The sequence below is a fragment of the Scatophagus argus genome, chromosome 13, assembly GCF_020382885.2.
Source record: "Scatophagus argus isolate fScaArg1 chromosome 13, fScaArg1.pri, whole genome shotgun sequence".
Taxonomy (NCBI): domain Eukaryota; kingdom Metazoa; phylum Chordata; class Actinopteri; family Scatophagidae; genus Scatophagus; species Scatophagus argus.
The window spans coordinates 4,905,446-4,931,742 of record NC_058505.1 but is presented as its reverse complement, the minus strand read 5'-3'; the positions used below and the strand labels follow the sequence as shown (position 1 = coordinate 4,931,742).

At 43.5% G+C, this 26,297-nt stretch overlaps 3 protein-coding genes across 4 annotated transcripts; 1 reads left to right on the top strand and 2 right to left on the bottom strand.

Moving 5' to 3' along the window:
• Positions 1-584: 584 nt before the first annotated feature.
• Positions 585-5,062, bottom strand: LOC124069200 (transcription factor BTF3 homolog 4-like). 2 transcript variants are annotated; one of them, XM_046408071.1, is made up of 6 exons: positions 4,945-5,055; positions 4,346-4,405; positions 3,638-3,751; positions 2,839-3,040; positions 1,405-1,464; positions 585-1,000 (listed from the first exon to the last, which is right to left on the bottom strand). In XM_046408071.1, the coding sequence occupies exons 2-6, from the start codon at positions 4,397-4,399 to the stop codon at positions 954-956; spliced, it is 477 nt and encodes a 158-aa protein (XP_046264027.1). In that variant the 5' UTR covers positions 4,400-4,405; positions 4,945-5,055; the 3' UTR covers positions 585-953. The 2 variants fall into 2 exon arrangements, with proteins under 2 accessions (XP_046264027.1, XP_046264028.1); XM_046408072.1 differs by lacking the exon at positions 585-1,000 and adding an exon at positions 1,024-1,281 and having other exon boundaries at positions 1,321-1,464; positions 4,945-5,062.
• Positions 5,063-5,424: 362 nt separating this feature from the next.
• On the top strand, positions 5,425-9,679 carry txndc12 (thioredoxin domain containing 12 (endoplasmic reticulum)). The gene is made up of 7 exons (XM_046408070.1): positions 5,425-5,644; positions 6,556-6,616; positions 6,754-6,806; positions 7,782-7,855; positions 8,107-8,176; positions 8,464-8,547; positions 8,661-9,679. The coding sequence occupies exons 1-7, from the start codon at positions 5,545-5,547 to the stop codon at positions 8,738-8,740; spliced, it is 522 nt and encodes a 173-aa protein (XP_046264026.1). The 5' UTR covers positions 5,425-5,544; the 3' UTR covers positions 8,741-9,679.
• Positions 9,680-9,728: 49 nt separating this feature from the next.
• Positions 9,729-25,745, bottom strand: gipc2 (GIPC PDZ domain containing family, member 2). The gene is made up of 6 exons (XM_046408069.1): positions 25,116-25,745; positions 14,028-14,213; positions 12,549-12,729; positions 11,705-11,817; positions 11,410-11,491; positions 9,729-11,183 (listed from the first exon to the last, which is right to left on the bottom strand). Exons 1-6 carry the CDS (start codon positions 25,389-25,391, stop codon positions 11,032-11,034), a joined length of 990 nt encoding a protein of 329 aa, XP_046264025.1. The 5' UTR covers positions 25,392-25,745; the 3' UTR covers positions 9,729-11,031.
• Between the last annotated feature and the right edge of the window lie 552 nt (positions 25,746-26,297).

Sequence of the window (26,297 nt, the reverse complement as noted above, 5' to 3'; positions counted from 1 at the left end):
CAGGCTACTTTTATTCCCACTACACTGATTTGACAGCTGTAGTTAATGGCCAACAAAGGAAAACAAACAAAAGGAAAAGTAGGAGCCACACTGCTGCACTGTAAGTACTTTATGCTGAAAATAAAATGTCTGCGTATATTCAAACATAATATATTAAGTTCCGTTAAGGATCTGAACGCTTCTTCCACCACTGCTGACTGATGTTTCAGCTCTTCTGCAAATCCTCCTGTGTATCCAAATGACACTAAAGCTTAAAGTTATACAGACAGAGCAGACTAAAATTTGGATTTAATATGGTTAATCATTTGTAATAAAAATGTCTTTTCATTTGCCCTCCAGACTTTTGTGTTCCACAGCAGCTCAGACACCTGAACTCAGCTGAGTGTAAAGCCAGAGGCTGCTTGTCTTTTTCTTTTTGTTAAATAAGCATCAGTTACAAATACTTTACATGTAAAGGCCTCACCCAGTACTTTTAATAATACTACTGAGAGCAGATATGCAGGGAGATACAACACAGCACTGCTGACTTTGTGTTTCTCCATTGGCTGGTACTGAGGTGGCAGGTGGTAATAAAGAGACGCAACCATAGCTCAAAAAAAGTTTTATTAAATTCATAAATCACCCCTATGTTGTAAAGTGAATTCTTCATTCACTTTAATATACAATCTCTTAAATACTAACCATGTTTAACCATGTAGAAAGCTTATTTTTTAAGTATCTTGAGTCCTCGTTTCTCGGCGTGTCCTCAGCCTACTGAAATCAAAACCTTCTGGATGTGCATGTTGTTGTTGTTGTTGTTGTTGCAGACTAACACAAAGTGGTTCACCTCTCCGGAGATGATGCACTGCACCTTTAACAACCGATTCCCCACAAGGGGAAAGGCCCTTTGTGAATCCGTAAGGAGGTTAAAAAAAAAAAAATTAAAACGGCTGACGGAGGAAAAAAAGGATTCATCAGTTTGCTTCGTTCTTTGAGGCTTCATCAAAGTTCTCCACGAGATCTGTGAGACAGGAAACAACAAAGATCCTCAGGGTTTTGTTCTGGGAGCAGAAGCACAGGGTTTGATAAAAAGTGACACTAGAAATTTGTAAAGAGGATTAGAGTGATTCAATCCTTTACTGTCAAGAAAACATCTTTTTTTCGAACATCCTGCACCTGAAGAGCTGATACAAACCACCTGAAAACAAGGATGCACACGAAAAGACCTGAAGCCAAAAACAACACCAGAGTCCTGATGGTCTCGGTTGACAAAACAGTAACACGACTTGGATCAGTTTGGAAGCAAATCGTTAACTGTTCAATAACTGTTCAGATCAATAACTGTTTTATCACAAGCACAGAAAAGCAGCAGAAGATAACGAACATTTTAAATTCTCTCATTAAATGAAATCAGTAATTCTCTACCTGGCACATCGTCGTCCTCTTCTTCTACAATTTCCTCCTTCACCGCCTTTACGTTCCTCACTGCAAGATAAATAACAGAAAACACGAGTGAATCAAAAGTTGGACTGAAAATGAAAAAGTAAATTCTGTGATAAAAGCAGAATTATGTTGAGCCAAAGTTAACCACGATTCTCCATCTTTTGCACTGTGGCTGCATTTCCCCCAACAGCCCCAAAATGTCCTTGTCTGTGCCACAACGTCCCAACATGTCCGTGCTCTCGTTTTGCTAAAACCTTGTGAGGAAACCTGCCCATCAAAAATGAAAAACGGTGCAGCACAACACGAACGTGAAACGCTCAGTAAAGGTAAGAAATGAGAACAACTAGAATCCCATAACAACTGGTCAAAAGCTCCAGAACAGCCAGCAAACCGCAGCACCTTCAGTCGTAGACTGAGACCACCGAGGTGCTCCACAGAACGCCACAGGAAGTCCTTCCTCCCCGTGGTTATCAAACTCTTCAACTCATCCCTTTTCCCCACATAGGACAATAATCATTTATCCTGCACTACTACCAACACCTTAAGATTGTATCTGCCATTATCTATGCCATGTATATACCCTGTTATTTTTTACTCTGTTATTTTATATTTTGTGTGATGACTTGATATTTTTGCTTGCCTCTTTGTATTGCAACCCCGGCACAACAATTTCCTGCGGGATCAGTAAAGTTCTTATCTTATCTTAAGCAGACGCTGTGAGGAGCTTCGTCAGGTGCTGTTCCTGTTTTGGACAGGCTCACCAGCAGAACTGGTTGAATTCTTTGCTCGTCAGCCTCCACTGTGCGACTGTCTACTGTATCACATAGTTGGTTGTGTTGCCGCGTGGAAAAGCTGCTCCTGTTTCCTGTGTTTGCTTCGCTGAGTTTATTTCCATCTACATGCAAACACTAAGGTCCCCTGCTTCAAACTAAACCATCTAGATGCTCACACGTGTGCTGGATATTTCAGCCTTCATCAATAACCAGCCTCTAAAGGCTCGTGTGTTTTCTGTTGTCTCTTTTTCTGTTCTTTCTTTGCAGTTTTGGACGCCACTTTGGCTAGTTTCTTTAAGTCACATCTGCAGATTTAAGCTCTGCTGGTTTTGCTGGTTGCTAAACAAACAAAATGCTGCTGCACAAAGCTGTCACACAAATCTGCATGAGTACACAAATGGGGGGAAAGACAGCATATTCGATTGCATTTCTGATTTGGCCTTGACCAAGACCAGCTGCCTTTATTGTCTGGGTCAGTCACATGTTGACACCTGAATGCTGGACGCGTTTCTCACAACAGCAAACTTCCTTCTGTGTTCACAAAGTCTGCTGACTTTACTGAAGCCTCTCAAAGCTCTGTGAAAATCACCGACATTGTGACAGTGAGTGTTTTAGCATGTGTGTTTACCCTGTGTGTACTCACATTGCCGTGGGAACTGCTCGGCCAGCTTGCGCAGGCTGCTGAGGCTGTCGGCTCCCAGCTGGCTCAGGATGCCTGGCAGCATCTCTGTCAGCTGCTTGGTCTCGGCGTGGCCCGTGATGGCGAAGGTGTTGGCGGAGAGAGACGCCTGCACTTTGGGGTTGTTGAAGTGGATCACAGTCCCATCATCTTTTATCATATTCACCTGAAGGTGGAGGGGGAACACAATGTGTACTGCTGAACATAAAGCCATTAAAGTACACGATTTTGCACAGTCGAGACACTCACTGGTACTTTATCTTTTAACACCCAAATTGTTTTGAGGTCCACTCACAAAAGTAAGATCGACTGAGGGTCAACTGACATGGACAACAAAGCTGCATTTTCTAACAGCAAGCAAGCCAAGAGCCTACTGACCATGCAACATTGTTTTAATTATACAGCCAAAAATCACAAAGAACTTTACAGCACAGAACACACTACTATAACACTATGCTTACACCCTTGGTTTGGGAAACATCTGCCTGACATAAAGCTTTGGGTTCAGGTAAAAATGTGTTTTGTGGAACAGGTTAGGCTCTTATCCTTAAGTTTCATCTGTATTTGTGCTTTGATTTATCTGAAAGACTTGATGGGCTCCTGCTGAATGAAAGTACTCTAAAGATAAATGCCATGATCTGATTGGAGAACGCTATCAGAAGACTCTCCCTGTCTTTTATCTTTCCTTATCAAGACTCGGCAGATGAAAAAAAAGGTGCAGCTACAGTGCAACAACAATATTAGTGTTCCTTCGATGGCTCACCTCTTCAATCCCCGCAATGTTGTTCACTGCCAGTTTCTTCAGTGAGCCCTGGAGTTTTTTGTCATCTGCTGTCGCGGTTTTGTGAACGACCTTTTTCTTCCTGCGGGCTGTTCCCTGAGGAAAGGATGGCAGAGCTGAATTAACCAAAGTGCCATAGAAATTAAAGAACATTTTGTTTTGACTCAGCAACTTCAACAAGATCAAGATCTCATACGTTCATTCAAATTCTAACTGATGAATACCCAGGATCAAAATCACCTGACTCACAGGTAACTCTCTTTGTGAGAGTAACAGGTCGACTGTGTTCTTGTTAAAATACAAGTAGAATAAATGTCCTTGAATTTAAAAAATGTCAATGTGGCGCAGGCTGGGAGAAGGGAAAATGTCTCTGTCAGGGCAAAAATAACAAATATCGCCATCTGGTGTCTGGCTGAAGCTCTCACAATAAAGCTGAACAAAACCACAGGGGCCCACAGATGAGGTTCCCTCCCCTTCATAAAGGGAATGCTGAGGTCAGGAGGAAAGACCTGACAGGTGCTGAATGCCTTCACACTCCTTAAAATGAGCAACTGAGCAAACGACAGGACAAACCTGAAAGCCCTGATTGAGATTTCAACACTGGGAATTTAACATTTCTTAACATTAGTGAGCTAATGGAGTGAAAAGAGACTTAACACCAATGTCTTAAAAAAAGAGCAACAGACCCACCTTTCCACCTATCCGGACTTCTGCCTGAAGTTTGGCAAGTTTCTCTTGATTCATAGTGTTCTGTTTGCAAATAAATAAATAAAAAAACAGCTTTAATATTATGCCATTCACATGTTTTCACATGTAACACCTGATGACACAACGCCAAATAGGAAATACAGGTTCCCGCAGTTCCGAGATCAGCAAGCAGTTTAGTAAAGCGTGCGATTACTTGTTGAAACGCAATGGAACACAATACAAGTCTGGCAATCAGAGCTACACTAATCCTCATTTCCATACACTGGCACTGAGCTAGCAGACTGCTAACAGATCAGCTGACAGTTACACTAAAGCCACCCCGACGACACTGACTGAAGAAGTAAAGTATCTGTCACCACGATATAAAATGTCATATAGCTTTACATCTAACTCAGCTAACTGTAGCTAGTTAGGTTGCTAACTAGAAGGCTAATTCGGCTAATATTAGCATAGTGGCTGAAGAAACAAGATAAACGAACTGGCTTTCAGTTCCTGGCACTGCAAACAGCTGACGTCAATGACAAACCAAACGATAAAACAAATCGACTCGAACTTTAACCCTGAAATGAAATAATTTTTACCTTTAAAAAGGAATTAGCTTGCAGTCACTCAACCTGTTCTCGCTCCTAGTGAATCTGATCCTGTGCAGATTAAGCCCACATAAAGCAGCAGCATTAAGAGATATTTCCTATTAAGTTTTTTCACAATAAAATTGCCACGATTTACAACAGTACATTGTAGTCTCATGCGGGAAAGATATTAATGCTCAAGATATAAAAATGTAAGTTGGGTTATATTTAAGTGGGACTCAATACGTGAAATACCTACTTCTACTGATTTGTGACGTATTTCATGGCTTTTAAACTTTTGTTTTTGAATTAGTTTCCGGTCGTTTTCCTATATTTCACTGTCTAACTTGACCAACTGAAGCCGCAGACAGGCGCACGCGGTTGTGTGGATGTGACGTAACGAGTACAACCCAAAATGAGTCACTGCTAACCAATAGACCAATAGGAGGGAGGACGAGGCAACTGGCACACACACACACACGCGTTATTTTACAACTTTATTGTACAGACTTTTATTGTGAAATGTCAACGTTGCACTTCCGGGTCCCCGCTTTACGAACAGTCACTGCAGTTAGCTCCTAGCCGTAGTTGTGTGGAAAACGGCGACTCAAAATGCGAGCGTCTTTAGTGAATATCGCTTTATTTTCGACCCTGCAGCTTTTGTTGTCTCTGACGTGTTTTCAAGAGGTTGTCGACGCAGCCAGTGGCAGAGGTGAGTTTACATTTTCAGTTAATGTAGAATCTGAAGCTAGTATGAGCAGCACAGCCGTGTGTAGCTTCAGAGCTGGGTCATTGATACTGTTGACCACAGCTAGAGGAAAGCTAGCTGTGTTTGTACAGGCGTCCGGGATCACAAAGTCTGTGTCCTGGACAGGTAGGGCGAGGGCGAGGTGCATTTTATCAGCCAGAGGTGAATTCTGTATTTCCTGTTGTTGAATTAAACTAACATGCAGCTCTCACCGACATTTGCTTTGAATGCAACATGTATTTTTTATGCCAAAAGTGTTTAATATTCATAATGAACGTGCATGCATTGCATACAAATGAATAGTTAAATGAAATATCGATGCATGAATTAAAGGGCAACACAAGCAATGAAAACAATACGGAAAGGTAAATCATTTTTACTATGTTTTAAATTACAAGCACATAAGTGTGAGTGAAATATCGATAGATAGATACTTTATTGATCCCGAGGGAAATTCAAGCAGATGATATGAACAGAGAACAACTTTGCAAACTGTTTTAATGGGTAGCCAATGGATCTTAAGACGTTTTAGCAGCTTTGTGTCGACACTCAGCTGTGATTTCTCTGCTGCAAACTGCATGAGCTCTGGCTGGCATAAAGTATGAAAAGTTCATAAAACATTTGTCACAGTCAGACACCAAGCCCCGACGGGAAAAAAGATGGAAAAATGCACATATTTTACAATAACTGTGTTGTTCCAGTCTGTCACAGCAGCGTTGTCATTTCCCTGCAGCTTGATATTAAGTTACCACCATTCATTTGTGTTTGCCACAGTTCTTTCTCTTGACTGTGTATTTAGGACAGGCCCTGTTGTTGTGGAAACATAACAGCAGCTACACAATACTGGTGTGCTCATTAACACTTTCTCCCCACAGGGTTTGGAGATAACATCCACTGGAGGACGCTGGATGATGGCAAGAAAGAAGCGGAGGCCAGGTGAGATCACACTTCCTGTCACCTTTTGTGTTGCAGGCCTGACAGTCTGAAGTCAGATTTGCAGTTTTCAGTGCTGCTCTGTTCGCATTTGGTCTCGACCCAACAGTTTTTTTTTTTTCATGTGTTTGCACGGACAGCGGACTGCCGATCATGCTCATCATCCACAAGAGCTGGTGTGGAGCCTGCAAAGGTAAAACTCTCTCCCCTCCACTGTAGAAACATCCGGTTTAAGAAGGATCTGAAGGATCTAAACGCATTGTGACAAAAAGCCACTGCTTTACCCAGTAAACCTGCAGTGTCATGTATTTCCTGTTTGAAAAGGAGGTTGACTAACTTAAACTTCCTTCTCCCATTTGGTGTCAATAAAGTTGTTAGTCAAAAATGTTGTTGCCCAAAACACTTCCTGGGAGAAGTAACTGACGCTTCACACACCACACTCAGTTAGTCACACCTTCAAACGATGGATAATAATACATTTTGCTTTGTCACAGGAGTAAAATAAGCGGTGTCACTAATAACATTAATGAAAGCTCCGTTCTGTTCACGTGTCTCAGGCACAGCGAGGCAGCAAAAACAATAGCAGGACCCTGAAACTGAAGCAGCTAAATGGAATTTGTACACCTGTGCTTTTCAGAGAGTCTGTACTTGACCTTGAAAGCAGGTGAAGGGTTCGTCTGGGCCGTGTGACCAATCGGGGTAGAGAAATCCAGCTGTCTTGTTATGTTTTCAGCTTGATGTAAAAAAAGTGACATCATCCGATACGTCTGATCTCCCGTATGTTATTCACCTGAGACCGTGAATGCTTCAGCCTTGGGACACCTGGTCCACAGGGGAGTGAAGCTTTTGTTTTGGTCCAGTTCATTTTTGTATTTAAAAGGCATGACTTTTATGATTAAAACACACCAGATGCAGCAGGGAAAAAGAATATTTAGATTCAAGGTGACAGAATGTCTGACGTCCACTTTTAAAAGTGAGACACATGAGCCGTCCCTCTGTGTGGACAGAAGACAAACCGTATCACGTAGAGATGATGAGACATCCGTCTGTCTCAGCCAAATCACAATCTACAATGTGGGCAGACTGGACCGTATTGAGACGATAATCATTAATGATTTGATGGTAACACAAGATAATTATTAATTGCATTTTGTCTCTTTCACATCAGCACTGAAGCCCAAATTTGCTGAGTCCAAGGAAATCGCTGAACTTGCACACAACTTTGTGATGATCAACCTGGAGGTAAGCAAATGTTAAGGTGGTCTATCCCGCCAAACTGCTCACTCGCTGATTATAACTGATCAGGGTTTAATCTTTTCAAATGAATCGTAACGCGGTTCGTGTTGCTTTCATGTACACGCTCCTTGTGCCTCCTTTTCCTCTGAACTCTTGTGTGTTTCACAGGTTGTGTTAGTAACCCACATTAGCATCTCTGAGGTGTTTGAGATTTGTTCCCAGGCTTGTGAATTCTAAGTTATCTCTTATTTGAACAGGATGAGGAGGAGCCAAAGGACGAAGCCTTCAGCCCCGATGGTGGATACATTCCTCGGATTCTTTTCCTCGGTACGGAGGGGGTTGAGTCCTCCTTTATGTAAACACTTTGTGCGATTCCTTTTGGAGAGACTGATTGCACAGTTGCTGTTGAGTAGCGAACATTAAAGGAACAGTTCAGAGAAATATTATGCCTCAGTGTAGAATAAGAATGGTAAAAGTTATTCCAATATGGTTTTAAATATATTCATGTTGCAATTCAAGTGTAACAAATAGTTTTAATGATTTACTATTATGGCTTGATGTATTGTTTGGACTTTAATTCGCTCTGACCAAAGCTTTTATTTGACGCCTCGCAGATCCCAGCGGCAAAGTCCATCCCGAAATCACTAACAAGAATGGAAATCCCAACTACAAGTACTTCTACAGCAACGCAGAACACGGTAACAATCCAGATTATCATTATTCATGTGCCAGAGGTGCTGGGTGTTAAAGCAAACGCATAATGACGGGATGTGTTTTCTGCCTTTGTTCCCTCATCTCCTGCTCAACTCAGTCGTGTTCAGTATGAAGGAGGCGCAGGAGAAGCTGACAGGCGACGCCTTCAAGCAGGGTCACACTGGAGATGAGCTGTGAGGAGGCAGCAACGGGCATCAGGCTGTAAGGGCTACACTTCCTCTACCCGAGCCTGTGCTTCAGACAGCGTCCTGTGATAACCCCCCCACCCCCCGAACAAAGCCCTTTCACTATTTATACTCACGTTTCACACAGTGGGGTCCGTCCCACTGACCAGGCCAAGCCGACCGTGAAAAAGGCCTCGGTGCTTGAGTACTTCTTTTTGTCCTGTACGGTTTTTTCCCGACACTACTATACGCGTTACTGTCTTTGGTTCTATAACATGTATTTGTAATCCACTGTTAATTAAATGCCATGTACTGTACTTACTGTCTGTAGAGGATACAACCATCTCAAGCTAGCCAAGATAACTTTCACTAACGGTCACTTGATGTTCTTTTCACGTCAAAATGCCACCAAAAAAAAAAATTTAATTTAATTTGCTTTGTTTGTCAGGACAGCCGCTAAAGTTGAGTCTTCTTGGTTTTAGAAGTTTAACAGTCACAGTGTAAACAGCTGTGAGACTCATCTTAAGCAGTAGATTTTGTTTGTACCCAAAAACACCAACGATGCAGTACTTCATACTAGTGAAGAGAAATATTTCAACACCTTCAGTGATGTGCTTCCAAAGATCCTCTACAGTACGTTAATTATATCTGTGATGGTCTTTAACATGCACTGCAACATGTGCTCTGTACTTCTGAGTTCTATTATCCAGTCATTAACACAATATGAATTCATTTAATCCTGCCAATTTATCTATATTTACTCTGTAATTGTTGTTTTCCTGTTCTGAATTTCTTTGCTGCTTGTGAAGTGACACCACTTGGTTCTTTTTTGTTTCGTTTTTTAAACCGGCCTTGGTGAACTCTTGAAATAAGGGATGGAAACTGGTTATGTGTCTTGATGTATTTTATACATGTACACAGCCAAGTGTGCAAATAAAGTTTGTTGTACCGAGTTGCTTGTCATTTCAAAGCGAGCGAGATGCATTCACGACGCGGCCGTCAACAGTACATCAACTTTTATTGTCTATCCAACGACAGTGATCCCTTATGGTTTGCCAAACAACATGCAACTGCTGCCAACAGTCAACATCAGTAGATGACACTAATCACTATTTAAATTCAGTTTGACAGTGATTTAAATAGTGCAGTTACACTAACGCGAGTACATTTACTTAAGACATTGAATTGCAATTGATCCCATTCCAGACGCAGCCTACAAAATGGCTCATTTAGGAGAGAGCTGTCTTTCATACTGAGTCTCAGAGTAAAAATGTCATACAGCATATGATTTTTCATGATAAAAAATAAATTACAGGATGAGAAAAAAAAAAAAAAGAAGGCATGCGTTTCTAAATAAGCATTCATGACACGTTTACAGTGCAGAGACTAAAACAACGTGAGGAACATAAGGAATGTGTGCCCAACTTTGCATTTAAAGACAAAACCCTCTGTGACGCTCCGTCTCTCACGGATGGATGAAAGGCCCGAGCTGGGACGAAGAAAAGCTGCGAGAAAATCACAAAGTAAAGGAACATTAGTGACGTGAACGTGGCCGAAAAGCTCCAGCGCCTCCCCGCTGTGAGGTCATTTAAAAGCTCTTAAAAGACGGGAGATTAAAAAGGTAGCTTGAGAGAGAAATATTTCTACAATCACTTTAATTACACAATGCTGCTCCTGCTGCTGCTGTAAAATCAGCAACACCTTCACAAACTTCTATATAAAACAAAAAGGGCTATAAAAATCTGTGCTGCATCTGCGTGTTCAAAATGACACAGCTAAGTAGCGTGATTAAAACTCAGGGATTGTTTTAAAATGTAAGGTGTGCACACAGCGTCTCAGAACTGGTGTGGCGGGCCGCTGTCGACCGGGTTTGCTGCTCTGACAGACGAGCAGCCTCATGGCGCGATCGTGTCTCAAAGTGGGCGTACGGAAGCTTTATACAACATCTGGAATGAATCACCAACTCTTCGGCGTGCAGGAGGCGGGTCCAGTGTGGGAAACTGCACTCCACATCTCATGGATATCTTTACAAGATTACGCCGAAACGCTGACATGTTGAATTCCATCCGTAAACTGACTGAAGTCGACACTTTCAGACACTCCTGTCCGAGTGCAAAGCTACACCTAAGAACACTTCATCCACCCGCCTCCCCACCTGCCTGTCTGTGCAGGATGGAAGTTTGTCCAGTTTGTTTCTGAGGATATTAAGAGCTGATCTGCGGGGGAAGGAGGAAGTGTGTGTGTGTGTGTGTGTGTGTGTGTGTGTGTGTGTGTGTGTGTGTGTGTTGGGTTGAGGCAGGAGATTTAAAATCTTCCCTGCTTGGCGTCTCCAATGGCCCCCCAGACGTCAAAGACAAACTCGTCGGGAAAGGCGAAGTCTCCGAGGGTCTCGTCCAGCGCCATGGCGAACTCGTCCGGGTTCTTCTTGTCGCGGCCGACCTCAACCATCGTAGCAGCTGGAGAGAGAAGTGCAGAGCGCTTCACTGAGTAACTGAAGAGCTTCTCACAAATTGGGCTGACTTACAGCACGCCGTGTGACTAAAATCATAGTGTAACATGCAGACTGAGGGGTCACAGAAAGGAAAAACTGGAGCCCAAACGCAGGTACCTTCAATGTGACAAAACGCAGGGGAAAATCATCTCGCTGCTCGGTGATCGTCAGCAGTGGTTATTTATACTCACCAAGTTCAGTGTCTCTGATGCCCATGTAGCTCTCCAGGAGGTCGTCCACTTTCTTTACCGCCTTCTCCTCATATTCTGTCGGCTGCAAAACAGAAACGCCTCAGTTTCAGTCATTCAGTTATACTGCGTTTTGTTGATGAGATATTCTTGCACAACATTTCCAAGGATGTAGCAAAAAAAACTATGACTTGGTTTGTTATCTTCACACGAGTACCAACAGTTCCCCGTCCCAGGGCACAATGACATGGGAACTGCACTGCTTTTGCACACTTTAGGAGGACCTGAAGAAGCTCACCTCCTCCTCTACGGTAGCCGGGCCCTTGGAGCGAAGTCTCAGAGTCCCCCTTCCTGTGCCCATCCTGTTGTCACTGGCAGGTTTGGCACCTTTTGACCTGGGCTCAAGCATTTCTGTCAATCACACGTTAAAACAAGTTCACAGAAAGTCGGTTTTGTTCCAAAGTGTCCCACTTCTGAACAGACATCACAGTCACTGCTAGAAGGTCACTCGCTCCCAGAGACGCACACCAAAACCCAGTGGTAAACGGGCTCAGGGGCTAAATCATGAAGGACTGCGGTGCTGATAAGGTCAGGTGTTGCTGCTTCATTTGTAAGCACTTTTTGGTGTGATCTGTTATCAGGCTGCAGCCTCTCCGCTCTCTCTGTCAGCACAGCTGTTCGCCGTAGTCTGTCACTTCAGCTTAGTTTGCCACAGAAACTCAGACCGCTGGCTGAGACAAACCCAGGATGTTGCAGATCCTGGAGACGGTGAGTCAGCAGAGGGAGGAGGACAGAGGACAGAGGACAGAGGACAGAGGACAGGGGGACTGACTGACACCCACTGACGCCTGTGCTCTTCATCCTTTTTGCTGACATTTTACTTTTGCTGACATTTCAGATTTGCTTCCAGCGGGATATGAGCGAATGCTGTGAATTATGCAGAGCTCCAATAAGACACAATAAGCTAATGTTGAGCACACACATGAGCTGATCTCATGCTGAGAGACGCTGCAGCACAGGATTCTGCCCTGACGTGCAGTGACTGAATCCTGAAGGTGGAGCCGCTGTCCTTTTACCATCTGGGTCTGTTACGTAACATGCTGATGCACCTACACTTTGTCTGCGTCTTGTTTCTCACTCACCGAAGGCCTTCATCGGCTCGACCAGTTTGAGGGTGAAGGACTTGTCTTTGGGCAGCTCTTTGAGCATGCGGGCGACCTCGTAATGCCGCGTCCCGACGATGTTACGTCCGTTGATGCACTCCACGTGGTCGCCCACACAGATCACCTTCACCTTGTCCACGACGCTGCCCTCTTTGATCCGCTGAAATATAATTAAGAGGCGGCAAACACGCCGTTAAACATTTGTGACGCGCCACACGAAAGCAGGTTTGCTTGAGAGGGTTTTACAAGCAATGCAAGACAAAAATACAGATCCCAAAAAGACATTTTGTGTGTGTACACTAAACAATAAACGAGTCCACTCTTTTTGCTCTTTCATCATGTCATAGCAGAAACCACTTGACTTGGCAGAATACAGAAATAGTTATTAAAAATGCTTCCACGGAAAGTTAAATAACACTGTTTGTTTCGGTACAAGACTTCAAAAGCTTTTAAAAAGGAAACAAAATTTGTGATGCAAATGTATCTGCTGTGCCAGCTCGGGAGCGTCTGCACCGCATGGCTCTGAGAGTTTTTGGTTATGAATAATAAAATCCTGGTCTTTTTCTCCACAAGAGGAGAAGGGAACCTTTTCATTTTGATTCATTTTCTTTTCTTTTTCTTTTTTTATTTGTGTTTAGAGCTACAAGCAGACCTCTTAAATGCTTCCTGACCAACATTTGGCTCCATAAACCACAATCCACAAGAGAACCACAATCTGCAGCAAGAGAAGGTGTAAAACAGCCCACATGTGACGGAGAAGCTGCTTTAGCCTGGACCTCACATGTTCAGAAGAGTCTGTTTAGATTTGATAGATTTGAGTTTGAGATGTGGGAATCAGAGACATCAGAGGTTAAAAATGAATAATATGCAGCATCTCTTTTAATAGTGACACACTATAGTTTAGTGCGTCACAAACAGGGTCTGGTAATGTGGATGCAGTGCTGTTGTGGCATCACATGATGGCACATGTGAGCACTATTATGTCTGTTATGTCATTGCTATGGAGGAGAAAAATGACTGAGAGCAAATGTGTAATAAAGTTGGTATTATGTGAGCATAAAACAGAAAGTATTTGACGACATGATTAAATCAATGCAACGTGTGATGATCGCTTCACCTTTTAGGTTAATTTCCATGTAAAAACACCAAACATTTTTTAGTGTCAAAGTTTTCTTGTGTTCTTTTTAAATCAGTTACTTGTGTTTCTTTTATGCACATCAGCAAATTGAACACTTTACCTTTGGTTGTTGGTAAATTATGAAGGACGAAGTCTTCATGTGTTTCTGAATGTATTTCAACTAAATCAGTAGTTAATTAACTGGAACAAAGATTCATAATAAAAGTTGCCTCCCCATATGGTACAAATACACACTTACAGTACAGTAAGCTAACCACTAACGTACTGGGACACTTAACATTAAAGCAGATGAGGCTGGATGGATTCAGGTTTCTTCTTACCTTTATAAAAGCGTATCCTGCTCCGTTGTCAGTTATAGTGAGGCCCAGAGCGTCTTCAGATTTGAAAACCTCCACCTCCTTCTTGATCCCTTTAATGTGGGCGAAGATAAAATCCTCCAGGCCGATCTGGCCCCCCAGCAGCTTGTCCATGTCAATCTTGTGGGTGTTGAGGGTGCAGAACAAGATCTGTGCACACACAGACATGCAGCACTTACACAAAACACATTACAAACCCGCGCATAAGAAGACATACACTCTGATACAAAACTGCTAAAACTAGTTTGACCTTATAAAAGCTCACAGGTAGTGACTAAAATGACTATGAATATTAATCATTTGTCTTCTAGAAAAAAAGAGGCCCTCCTGTGAAGGAAAAGCCCGGAGAAGACTCCATCCTTTACACTCAATATAAAAACAAAAAGGATCCCTGTTTTCAGTCACAGCCTAAAAACTGATTCAAAAACAAAACCGATGACAGAGCACTGCTTCAGGACGTAAACACAGGAATCACCGGGGAGCTCCGTCCTTATTGCAGTTGTGTCCTCTTCCACCCCATCAGAGTGTGTGTGAGTGTGTGTGTGTGTGCGAGTCCTGGGAAAAACGACCTTTCCCCTCGTGCCACAAGTGTTGAAATGTGCCTTCACACCTTGTGGCTCTTTGGCAGGACACAGAGAGGGGAATGTGATCACCAGGAACACGATACACAAGTGACCTGATTTAAGGCCGCTTCAAAGCGAGGCCGGGCGGCGAAACCCGGGAGCAGGAGGACTGGTGGACGTGAATCATTTACTCCATTTTAAGTCACCTCACAGACAGACGGCGAAGCTTTTTAATGAGCTCTACTTTTATTTGCATTTACTCAGATAAACCCGCTCAGTTATGCCCACATGCAAAGTTCTGCATCCGACTTCAAAACGTGGGATCAGCCTCCTGGTACGGCTTTGAGAAATACCGAGGCAGGATTTAGCAGCAGCTAACTAACTTCCGGGCTGCACAGTAGAGGAGGGGGGGGGGCATTGATTCGTGCTGGTTCATCAAGAGGATGACCTTTGTGCACCAATCAGGCTCTGGCAGCGAGTCCTGCCTTGTTTGGGCATCCCCCCCCCCTCCTCCCTGTGTACCAACAGGAACTGTTCCTCACTCACACTTTGGCAGACATGGCCTCATGCGTTGCCGTGGGTTACTAGACTATAAAAGAATGAAAATATAATGGAGGGAGGCCACTAGAGGCGAAGGGCAAAGACAGAAAGAGAGCAGAGGTGGAGTGTACTGTAGCTCAATTGATGGCTCTCTTCCTTTCTTTTTCCATAACAGACCCCCTCACCCCACCCTCCTCCAGGCCAGGGCATTACCCAAGAGCAAGTGGGAGGTGCAGCAGAGGACGCCTACACCCGGTTACCAAGGCTGCCGACTGCATTAAGCTGCTTCTGTGCGACGCAGGCAGCTCTCAGCACTCCTCTCCTCCTGCTGGGCTGACAGTCGCAACGTGTTCACACCAGCGGACGGGTGTAGCTAAGATGCAGCGAGCAGCGTCACTCACACACACACACACACACACTCACACACACACACTGCAGTGAAGTGACGGCCTCTCTTCTCACAGCCTGACTCACAACAACAGATACTACACCTCCCACTGCCTGCACCGCACTGACCGAAACCTTGATAACCACGTGGAAAAGGGCAAGTGAAAGAAGAGGCACCGCAATCTGCTCAGCATCGCCCCAGACAAAGCTAAGCCAGGGTCAGTGCTTTCAAAAGACGAATAAGAACAGAAGAAAGGAGGAAAAAACAGACCAAAAGAAAGAAGAAGTTTAAACTGAGTCTGAGGACAATATACATGTACTAATTCCTTACACATGGATTCAATGAAGGCATCATTAATACCAGAAAAAGATATTTTAGTGACATATAATAATTGGGATTTGCTCCAGTGATGTGTGAGGGCATTTAAAAACTAAAAGGTTATCAATATTTTCAGAAAAAAATACCACAAACAAACAGCTTGTGGCAGAGACTCACTCGTACCAGTAAAAATGTAATCATGTTGCTTTCCCCCCGAGCTGTGGAGGAGCTGAATGAAAAACACTGCTGGTGTCGGTGTTAATAAAAGATTGTTGATCCACTGATGATATTATATATTGGCTGAGTGTGCAGACTCCACACAAACACTTGGTTTGGTTTTATATCTCGCAGCTGCCAGCATGCTGGGCAGAAAAGCTCTCTTCTCCAAATATTTTCATTTAAAAAGCTTGCTGGTGGACACAAGACTCGGACACACCGAAGGCCACACATTGAATACACGAGGCGAGTGTTGTCATCTAGTTACTGCACTGATAATGAGATGTGCCGTGTCAGCAGGTGACTGTTGGATTAATCACATCGTCTGCTCGCTTGCTTTGCAGTAATTCATCAAAGCACAAAGTGGTCGAATGTTACTCGCTACGTTTACTCGCACACGATACCGAAGTGCAATTCAGGTGTCACTCAAAAAAACTGACTGAGTAGCAACAGAATCTCTGAGCAAAGTCTGGATGTAAGTGATTTTCAGTCCACTCAATAACCCAAGCGGTCTGGCTTCATCGCCGTGATCTCGTCTTCCAGGCAGTTTGATTCCTTGTCTGTTCCTGACTAAACCCTCGCAAGGCAGCTGCTCTCAATCTGAATTTTTGGATTTGCATTTGTGGTGCTAAACTTGTGTATTTCTGTTGTCATTGTCAGCTTAAGTGTAAGGTTGGAAATATTAAGTTAACCACTGTGGTCCAACCTATGAGAACCTTCTGCTGTGGCTGCTTTACAGGTAAGTTGGAAAGTGTCAAAGTTGGACGCATCAAACGTGCATTTTAGATGAAGGAGATGTGTTCACTGCAATTTTTTACCCGGAGGTTATTGCAAAAAAACAACACAAATGGTTCTTTTGAACAAATGAGTCTTTGACATATCCGCCGACATGTATTCACTTATCCTGCCTGTGTTTGAGGAAAGCAAACACTGGACAAACGCAGTCTGTAAGTGGATCTGAATTAAGACCTGCATTAAAACCGCCTCGACCAAAAGCTCGGGAAACCTGTTTCTCTGACAACTGAACCGCTTCATCCGTCCACTTACATTTCCAGCCTCTACAACAGGTCTTTTAATGGCAGCGGAGAGAGTTAGACAGAGTAAGCGGAGAACATCACGCTAACAGTGGGGAATTACTCATGTGCAATGTTTTTATGTTTTCCCGTTTCCAGTCTTCATCTGCTGTCACTTGTGTGTCAGGCGTTGTCATTAGTTAGCAGGGAACGCTGATGTAAGCCGTGTGCGTCGTGGCGTGGCTCCGTTTGGAGCAGGATATCACATGCATCAGCATTTAAACCTGTGTAATCATTCACAGCACTGCCGATGTGAGATTATTCAGAGAAGGTTTGTTACGCAGAGGAGGCTCGGAGAAGCAGAGTGCGTCACGATGAGCCTGACAAAACTGACCCTGAGACATCAAGCACTGATGTTTGGTTTGTGAAATCAAATCTGTGATGCAGCACACACCAAATATATAACACGAAGAGGAAATATTACAGCCAAAAAACTGCCACAATCAAAAAAAAAGCAAAAGACTACTTCTGGCAGCATGTTTTTAGCTCAGTTTTTTCTACCAAAACAGGTCTTGACCTGTCAGGGGAAGGAACACAGGACCTCTGGGTCCTTTGGGTCCTGTGCACTGAGGGAAGGATGGTGGATTCGGCTTTTCGGCTGGTGCATCCCACAGATTGTCGATCAGGTTGGGATGTGGGGCTGTTGTTGTGGCCCTTGAGACATTCCTGAGCTGTTTTTTGACATGTGACGGGGTACATCACATGTCAGTGGTGTCAATGTTGCGGCTGATTGGTGTAATCCCAGCAGAAGTAATGTTAAGTGTCTCTGTGTGACATGTGCTGAAAATTAAAGTACATAACGTAATGCGGAGTGACATTAAACGACTCGAAAACTTCAAAACAGGATGGCTGCCAGGTAATTCACTTCACAGGAGAACAACAAGTTCCCCATCAGCTTCCCCGTGGTGAGAATAACGTCAGAACGCTTCAGGTTGGCTGGCTGCTGCTCCCGTGTCTGATTCTGACATTTAAAAAGGAAGACAGTGAGATGAAATGCTGCCTATTGCGAGGCTGTAGTCAGCGGTCCTACAGCTTTTGACTTTAAACGATTCAAACTCAGAGTTGAAGTGTGTAATCAGTACAGCTCGTGTCAAAATACATTTAATAGGCACTCCGAAGTGACTCGCGCAGCAGCAAAAGGAAAATCCCCAACTGTGTTTTACTCTGGCCGAGTGACTGTGACGCTGGCTCAGCCTGAGGTGAACCTGGAAACTAACCTGACCAGCACCTGGGCCCAGTTTCAGAGAGCAGGTTTAGTGAAAACTCTGAGTTTGTTAAGCCTGAGACAAGGGGAAACTCGGGGGTTTTCCCTTCCACAAAGAGAGAGAACATAAACTCTGGGTGAGCTGCTGCGTTAACGCACTCGATGAACCCGCACGTTTCCTTCAACAAACTCTGAGTTTCTCTCCGACTCCTCCCCTCCTGCTGCCGTCCGACATTCCTCTTATTTCCTCATTCATGCTGCTGATATCAAAGCACAGAAGTTTACGTCTTTAGAAATATCAAAATCCTAGTTAGACAGTAGTTTGCTCCCCGAGGAGTACAACATGACAGTTTTTAAGATCAACCTGTCAGTAAGATAAGGACAGAGACAGACAGACGTCTCGAATTTATGGATCAGAGTAAAATCTACAGGCTACATTGTTAACTTGTTAAATGACTTTAAGATCGTAAAACTGGACAATGTGGAGTTTAAGAGTGAGTTTCTGAATGCACGGCGTACAGTTTTAACGTGGTTCGACAGACGTCTGTGACCGTCTGGCACTGACGCTCAGTTTGAACGTCAGTCTTATCTGTTTGATCCATATTTTCATCTTCAGTTGCTGCCACAAGCACTTTGCTCCCATCTTCCCATCAGGTCAAAGCTTAATGAATAGCTATAAAACCCAAATGTCACACAGGCCTACAGCAGGACTTTATCATCCACTGAGGAGATGCAAGTCTGTAAATGATGAACGAGTGGACGGCGCTGAATACAACGTAATGTTGTTTTTTTAAGATAAATATCAAATATCACGTAGGGGTGCATTCATGTTTACAGATCCACTGGATTTAAATGGAGGCTCTGCTCTTTATTTTACACACTGCCATGGAGAATCATCTGTCAAAACTTTGCTGATGATTGCTCTTTTCATTCCCAACGCAAGCACTTAACTCTGAGTTAACATACTCGGACTTGAGGGACAAATTCTGATCAGCTGTTCTGGATCCCAGGATCAGTCAAGCCAGAGTTCAGGATTAAACTCAAAAAGTCTGTTAAACCTGTATTCTCCAATAAGCTCCAGGCTAAGCTAAAGTCAGACTTATTTAAGCCAACCTTTAGCAGATGGAAATCTCTGAAAATGAGCCTGAATTACTGAAGTCAACCTGGTTTAACTGGTAATCAGGAAATTTACTGGACATTTTGATAAAATAATGCATTTATAAGACTGTTTTCATACATATGGAAGCGTCAAACCCACAGGTGTGAACATGTTAGTTTTCTCTTCTTATCCTCAATTGTCCTCCACCATCACATCGATCCTCGGAGGGACCGACGCAAACCTGAACTCGCAGCTGAAAACCTGCTGTTGTTGTTCTGCAGGCTGTGGGGCTGGACAGGGACGACACACACACACACACACACACACACACGTAGGTTTTCATGCCCAATGGGGACATTACATAGACTGACATTCATTTCCTGCAGACCTACTCAAACCAAAACCATAACTTGCCTAACCCTAACCCTAACCCAACCCTAACCTTAACCTCAAACTCAACCTAACCTAAAACCAAGTCTTCACTCTAAAAGTTATTCATTTCCCCATGGGGACTTGCATTTTGTCCCCATAAGGTAGGTGAGTCCCCACATGTAGCTGTGCAAACAGGTTTTTGTCCCCATGAGATCATAAAAACACGTGTACACACACACACACACACCTGGGGTCTGTTTCTGCAGCTTCACACACTCCTCGTCATCACAGGCGTGTGGCGTGCACGCAGCCACACAGGGTGTGTTCATGCTCGTTTGCTTGTCACATGCGTAATGAAGCCCAATTACCAGTAAGCACACGTTCACTGGAGTCATGCTGCAGGATCACTTCGTGATGTGTCATCAGGCGCGAATGTACGCCGTGACCGGGAATATTTACTACGCAACGGGGTCACGGTGGCTTTGCTCGTCAAGACTGTGGAGGGAAAAGTGTACCAAGTATAAATATATTCAAGGTTTACTTTTTAATATGTTAAAATAATCCCACTATAATCGACCACTTGAAACAGAATACTGCTGGTTTGCACGTTTCTGCCGATTTTCAGCTCATCACATTCACTTTACACCAAACACACGTCTCTGCAGGAAAAAACACTGCTGGGTTTCACATTTCAACATGCGTCTTTCCTCGTGCTGGTTTCTGTCCACTTCAAGTCTGCTTCTGGTTTCTCAAACGTGATGATTTGGTGCTTTTCTTTGCAGATTAATCGATTAATCAAACAGAGATGTCAAACATAAATTTAAGGATTTGCTGCATTTCTCCCTCATTAATGTTAGTAACTGAAGAGTCTCAAAGCTCTGGACTGTTTTTTAACATTTTGTAAAGTAAGCACTTAATCCCAAAAATAACAGGCAGATTAACTGATAATGAAAATGATTCAAAATAATAATATGATGATAATAATGACAGCTAAGCAGGCTGAACTTTAGTCCCGGTCACAGCATCTGAGAGGCGAGTGCAGGAAGACGTCTAATACAAGCAGCAGACTCAAACTCCATTAAATGAGATTGTTTCACCTAATCCCTCCTGGCTTAAGAAATGTCTGGCTGCAAACATGGAAGCACAACTACCTGCGAAACAAAATCAAGCCGTGTGGGTGTGTCACGCGAACGCAGCCCAGATATTCAAACTGTAGGCAAATGGCCGCGTGCTTTCTGGTGAACAGGGAGCACGACAACAAGCAAAGTCGCAGAGCCACACCTAAAACTCTTACAGCTGCAGAGGCCAATAACCAGACTTTGACCTGAGCAGAGTGAGCACATAAAAAAAAACAACATCCCAGTCTGCAACCTTATACTCATGTCTTGCTGACTGAGAGGACAGAGACTGGACTGAAATTAGCAGCACATATAATATCCGTCCTGCTTCACAAATAAAGCGACCGAGTCTGAGCTTTGGTGTGACATGACAACAACAGACCGAGACGAGCTTTAAATGCACGTGTGTGATGTCTGAGCGGACGGAGATTTGAAGTCAGTGCACGGAAGACGATGCCATTGGTCATTACATAATTCATATCAGGCACAGCCAATGAACACATGTAACCTCACAGTCACTGAGCCGCTGGTTTAAAGGCAACCACAACTATGGTGTCTGGGAGGAACCGTGTGAAAACTGTTTTGTCCTCACATTTACTTTAGTGTTAAATTTAAGAGGCAGCAATAACAAAGCACTAATTCAATGGACGGTAATGATTTGTGTAAAGGCTGACAACTTCTGATTTTCTCTGCTCATAATCATATTATTATTATTATTATTATCATTACTGTTGAGGCGATAGCTGTGAACTTGACTAAAGCTACAATATTTAATGCTGCAAACTGACATTGTCCACAACTGAGTAATACATAAAACAAACACAAGTGACTTAAACTCAACCTGATGAGTGAATGAAAAGAAAAAAAACAACAAAAAAAACACACATCAACTGACTTATTTCTTTTTTCTTTTTTTTTTTTTAAATGAAACCAACCAGGGCTCAGAGTGAGAGTTTAGTTTGAGGCACTTTTAAATCATATCCTCTTTAGGATGTGTTAAAAATAAAAGTGTCGTGTTGGTACGGAAGTCTCCAGTCGGTTCATATTTAATCTCATTTTACTCACAGCTGTTTGCGAGCTATTTATTGACGGCTTATTTATACTTAATCTTTATTTACCATAAAGATTCGAGTGTGCAGAACAGCTAAAGCAGATGGCACACTCAGAATATGTCTGACACTCAGTGGGAAACTTGTCTTTTCAGCACACTGTGAGCGCAGACTGCATTTGACAGTTTTGTAATGAGTAACGTGTTGAGCACTGGACCCTCCGCTTGCTCTTCACCGAGCCCTCACAGGTAGGGCCGAGTGCCGACCCTCAAAACCCAGACTGAAATGCGTTCGCCGACAGTCAAAAGCTATCAAGTGTAGAAAACTGACATTGAATGCTTGGAGACTTCGCCTTGTTTATTTCATCGCCTGTCAGGTGTTTTAAAGGTGTTGTGCTGATTGTTCTCATTGAAGGACCAGCCAAAATATCCAGAGTCCTCAAATTTTATGACCAATGGTTCAAAGCCCAAATTAATTTGTAATGACTAAAAACACAAACACAGAGACAAGAAGCACATCCTCCAAATGTAAAAACTGAAACTTGAGAATATTAATAAACTGTCAAAATATTTGCCAAATGTTCTCCTCTCAACTGACTCACACGTTAATCTCCACAAGTATTGATATGAAACCAAAGGTAGATGTTTTGTTGGAAAAATTCCACATCATCAAGTACACCTGAGACTGTTACAGTCCACCACGACAGCCTTGTAAAACCTGCCTTTATGACCCGTAATGACGTTCAGTTCTTGCTTTAGAGGCGAGTTAGCTGAACTTTATGGTCATTTGGAGGCTGCGGTTCATGCTGCTGTTTGGGGACACTGTGACAAAAAATCAGAAACACCTCTGAGTACGACGAGAAAAATAAATGTCCAGTCTGGTTGCTTAGAGTGAAAGCGAAGTATCACACTGGCACCAACTGCACTTTAAGGCCGCCATTTAAAATTACGCTTCATACTTTATCCGTAAAAAAAGCTGTGTTTTGTGGGGAAATGACACGTTGTGTGTGACAGCGCTGATATCGTTTGTCCTGTGCTGCAGGTCACGTCCGCTCAGCATGGGGCAGCACAGTCACAGGGCCAGCGGACTGAGGTCTGGTGGTGTTTATGGAGGGAGGAGGCCCACGGCGGAGCTGCTAGCCTGGGCCCTCTGGGACGCCTCTGGCTGTGGCTGGGACAATTTATCTGGTTGTATTTGAGGCTATGCCCACCGAGCCGGACGTGAGGGACTTCCTGTGGTAAAAACTATGGAGTCCAACAGCTATTATCATTATCACATCACACTCTGTCTGTAGCTGTCTGTCTCTGTGTGGCTGTCTGTGCCACACACACACACGTCACTTCTGCACAGATGCCAAACAGTGTCAGAGTGACTACTCGTGATACCAGTATTTTAAACTACAATGCAGTACTAAAGGAGTACTCTTTACTTCTTTCAATAACACGTCTAAAGTCCTAGGCACACAATTTTCTTCTGTTTTTAAAAATCAACAGCGCATGACGTGGTGTGGCGAGAGTGACTCAACACAAAACAACTCATCTGTTGACATCTGATGTGCCGGCTTGGATTAAAGATCTGATTGGAAATCTGTTTTTGAAGCTAACAAATGATACTTTTGACGCCTTCGACCGGGACATAATTCTGCCTCTACTGCAGTGGTTGCTGTTAGGAAAAGAACACGCCGTGAGGCAGTTCAGTGCTAAAACAAGTCTAGGCAGAGACTGAACAGTCCTAATGAGTGTAATTGATAGACATGATGGAACAAATACCCACAGAAAAATATCTGATGTCCCAGTCAGAGGAAAATGATTGAGCCTCGTGAAGGATATCTTCTGCCATCGAATCAGAGAGACTGAGGCCAGGATACGACGCCTTATCACATGTAGATCCATATGTTAAGTCCTGTATTGTGTGCTTCACCGTGAACCAGCATCACTGAGACAAATTCCTTTCCAATTATTGCTCTTGTTGAATGGAGTGACTGCATCTCTGAGTTTCGAGAGGGAAAGAAAGTTTACATCTGCAGCTCTTACAGCACAGCAGGCTGATAACAGGCTGCCCTGCCGGACTATCTAGTCATGTTCAAGCTGACAAAAGCCAAACATGCCACTCACACCTCGCTTTGCTTTGACAAGAAGAGCTTAAGCAGTCTGGGCTTAGAAGATGTCACAGAACCTGATTTTGTTTTCAGAAACTCCTCGTGGACAACCCAGCTTTTGCTCTTGGTTTCCGGTGGAATTTGATGCTGAATGAGCGTGCAAAAACTGAATCTGAAAACAGAGGTCACATTAATTTGTCAGGCAGTGACTGTGTTACGGAGATAAGACAAAGATCCCGCTCAGTGTTGCAGGGTTAAAGGTGTGCAGGCTGGTCGAGAGCTGGCCAGGCGTGCCTCCACACCCACCAAATTCGACACGAGACAGTCAGCGTTGACTTTTAATAGCCATAATAAGGCTAATGGCTTAGAGAAAACACTTACAGATCTGTTTAGGTATTCACACTGCAGTGGTGGAAGAGGCATTAAAGTCTCTTTACGGGGACAAAAGTAGTTTTACCACAGTGTTGAAACAGTCCATCACAAGTAAGAATATATAAGTATAGCATGTAAGTATTATCAGAGAAATGTAGTAAAGTTTCAAGAGTCAAAACACGTCCTCTGCAGACAAATGGCTCCAGTAACCGATTTATTTTATTTTTATTGCTTCTAAGAGGTCATGTGCCAAAGGAAGTTGGGTTTAATCTTTAACAATGGATTTTATTTAGTAAGCTTATCATAATAACCTTTTCTCAATAATCTTAATCAGACAGGAAACTGGTTTCCACAAATGCCAAATACATGTAGTGTGGTTAAAAGTAAAACCCGAAATGAAGTTAAGCATAAAAGGGCATAAAATAGAAACACTTAAGTTAATTACAAGAACCTAAAACTGTAAATAAGTACAGTACCTGAGCAGATGAAGGCTACTTAGTTATTTTTCATCACATTTTTATAAAAACCTAAAAACAAAGGCTCTCTGTTTGAATACTCGAGAGCTTCAGTACAATCGAGCTTTGACACTTGAACGCAACACTGAATCACTTGTCTCTCGTCGGACAGCAGGTGAGACCTTACCTCAGGTGGGCTTATATTGAACGCCTCCGCTATTTTCGCGTACAACTCCTTGACGTTGGTAAATCCCTCGATCCTGCCGGTGGGGCTTCCGTGCGCCAGCTGCGTGTGGAAGACCAGTTTGGGCCGCTGGTTGGCAGGTGGAGGCGGTAGCCCCGCTCCGTTCACGGCGGATTTACTCAAGCTCGCGGCACCTGCGTGTCCGCCGCTGACCTCCTCGTTGTCCACTAAATGCTCCTTGGTCGATTTGTTTTTCTTCCTCCATGGTCCCAATGGCATTTTCTGTTGTTGTTGCTGTCTTCGTTTGTTTTTCGACGTGAAATATAGAAAGTCCGAGCCGCTGCTATAACATTGAAGTAGCCAACCTGTTGAGTTCCGAGCCCAACAGTCGTCCTTATTTACTTCCCTCTTTCCTCAGTTTCTCTCTTCCTTCCGCGAGCACTTTTTTCCTTTCCTCACCTGTTCACAACTCAGATATGACTTTGTTCTTCGACAGCGAGTCGGCCCTCGCCTCTGGGTTAGTGGTGTGAATATTCAGCAGGTAGGTGGTGAGTACGGGATAAACTCTGACACAACCTGCTGGCTGCTCCTCGGCTAACAATAGCTGCTCTGTTTGTCTCTCAGCGTGCCGTGGGACGCAGGCGCAGTGGGACGAACCCACCCCCACCCCCACCCCCGCGCGCTCGACACGGCAGGAGGTTCAGTCCCAGTGCACCTGTGCACCATCACAAGGGGATCGTCACTTTGAAACAATTACTTAGGCGTGCTTTTTCCCGTTGTTTTAAAGTTAGTGTTCCCACAAAACAACAACAACAAAACTTTCCTTTCTGAAGAAAACTACTTTCTTGGTCAGGATTTGGGTCAAGGATTGCATTGGTTGCGTAAAAACTGGCCAAGTTCAAGTTAGAACCACATCTAAAGGAGAGTCATTTAAAGTCCGAAACTGGCAGTGTTGGGAGGGGGGGAATACTTCAATATTTGTAGCAGTACTGGCAGCTCCACAATCTAGAAGTACTGTGTTAAAATTATATAAATTCAAACTTTTACTGCAGAAAAGGTACAAGTTGAAAATGAACGTTTAAAGTATTTTTCAAAAACTAACAGATCTGTTTATGAGACCTCAACATCCAAATGCATCCATAGTACATTATGGTCTACTGAATCAGTGCATTTAAGCTTTATATG

Coding starts and splice junctions, on each gene's coding strand:
- LOC124069200 (XM_046408071.1), bottom strand. CDS start 4,399: ATGAATCAAGAGAAACTTGCCAAACTTCAGGCAGAAGTCCGGATAGGT. Junction 3,041..3,637: donor ACATTGCGGGGATTGAAGAG/GTGAGCCATCGA, acceptor CTCCACCTTCAG/GTGAATATGATAAAAGATGA. Junction 1,001..1,404: donor AGAGGACGACGATGTGCCAG/GTAGAGAATTAC, acceptor CCTGTCTCACAG/ATCTCGTGGAGAACTTTGAT.
- txndc12 (XM_046408070.1), top strand. CDS start 5,545: ATGCGAGCGTCTTTAGTGAATATCGCTTTATTTTCGACCCTGCAGCTT. Junction 6,807..7,781: donor CTGGTGTGGAGCCTGCAAAG/GTAAAACTCTCT, acceptor CTTTCACATCAG/CACTGAAGCCCAAATTTGCT. Junction 8,177..8,463: donor TCCTCGGATTCTTTTCCTCG/GTACGGAGGGGG, acceptor GACGCCTCGCAG/ATCCCAGCGGCAAAGTCCAT.
- gipc2 (XM_046408069.1), bottom strand. CDS start 25,391: ATGCCATTGGGACCATGGAGGAAGAAAAACAAATCGACCAAGGAGCAT. Junction 14,214..25,115: donor TCAATATAAGCCCACCTGAG/GTAAGGTCTCAC, acceptor GTGTGTGCACAG/ATCTTGTTCTGCACCCTCAA. Junction 11,492..11,704: donor CGGCTACCGTAGAGGAGGAG/GTGAGCTTCTTC, acceptor TCTGTTTTGCAG/CCGACAGAATATGAGGAGAA.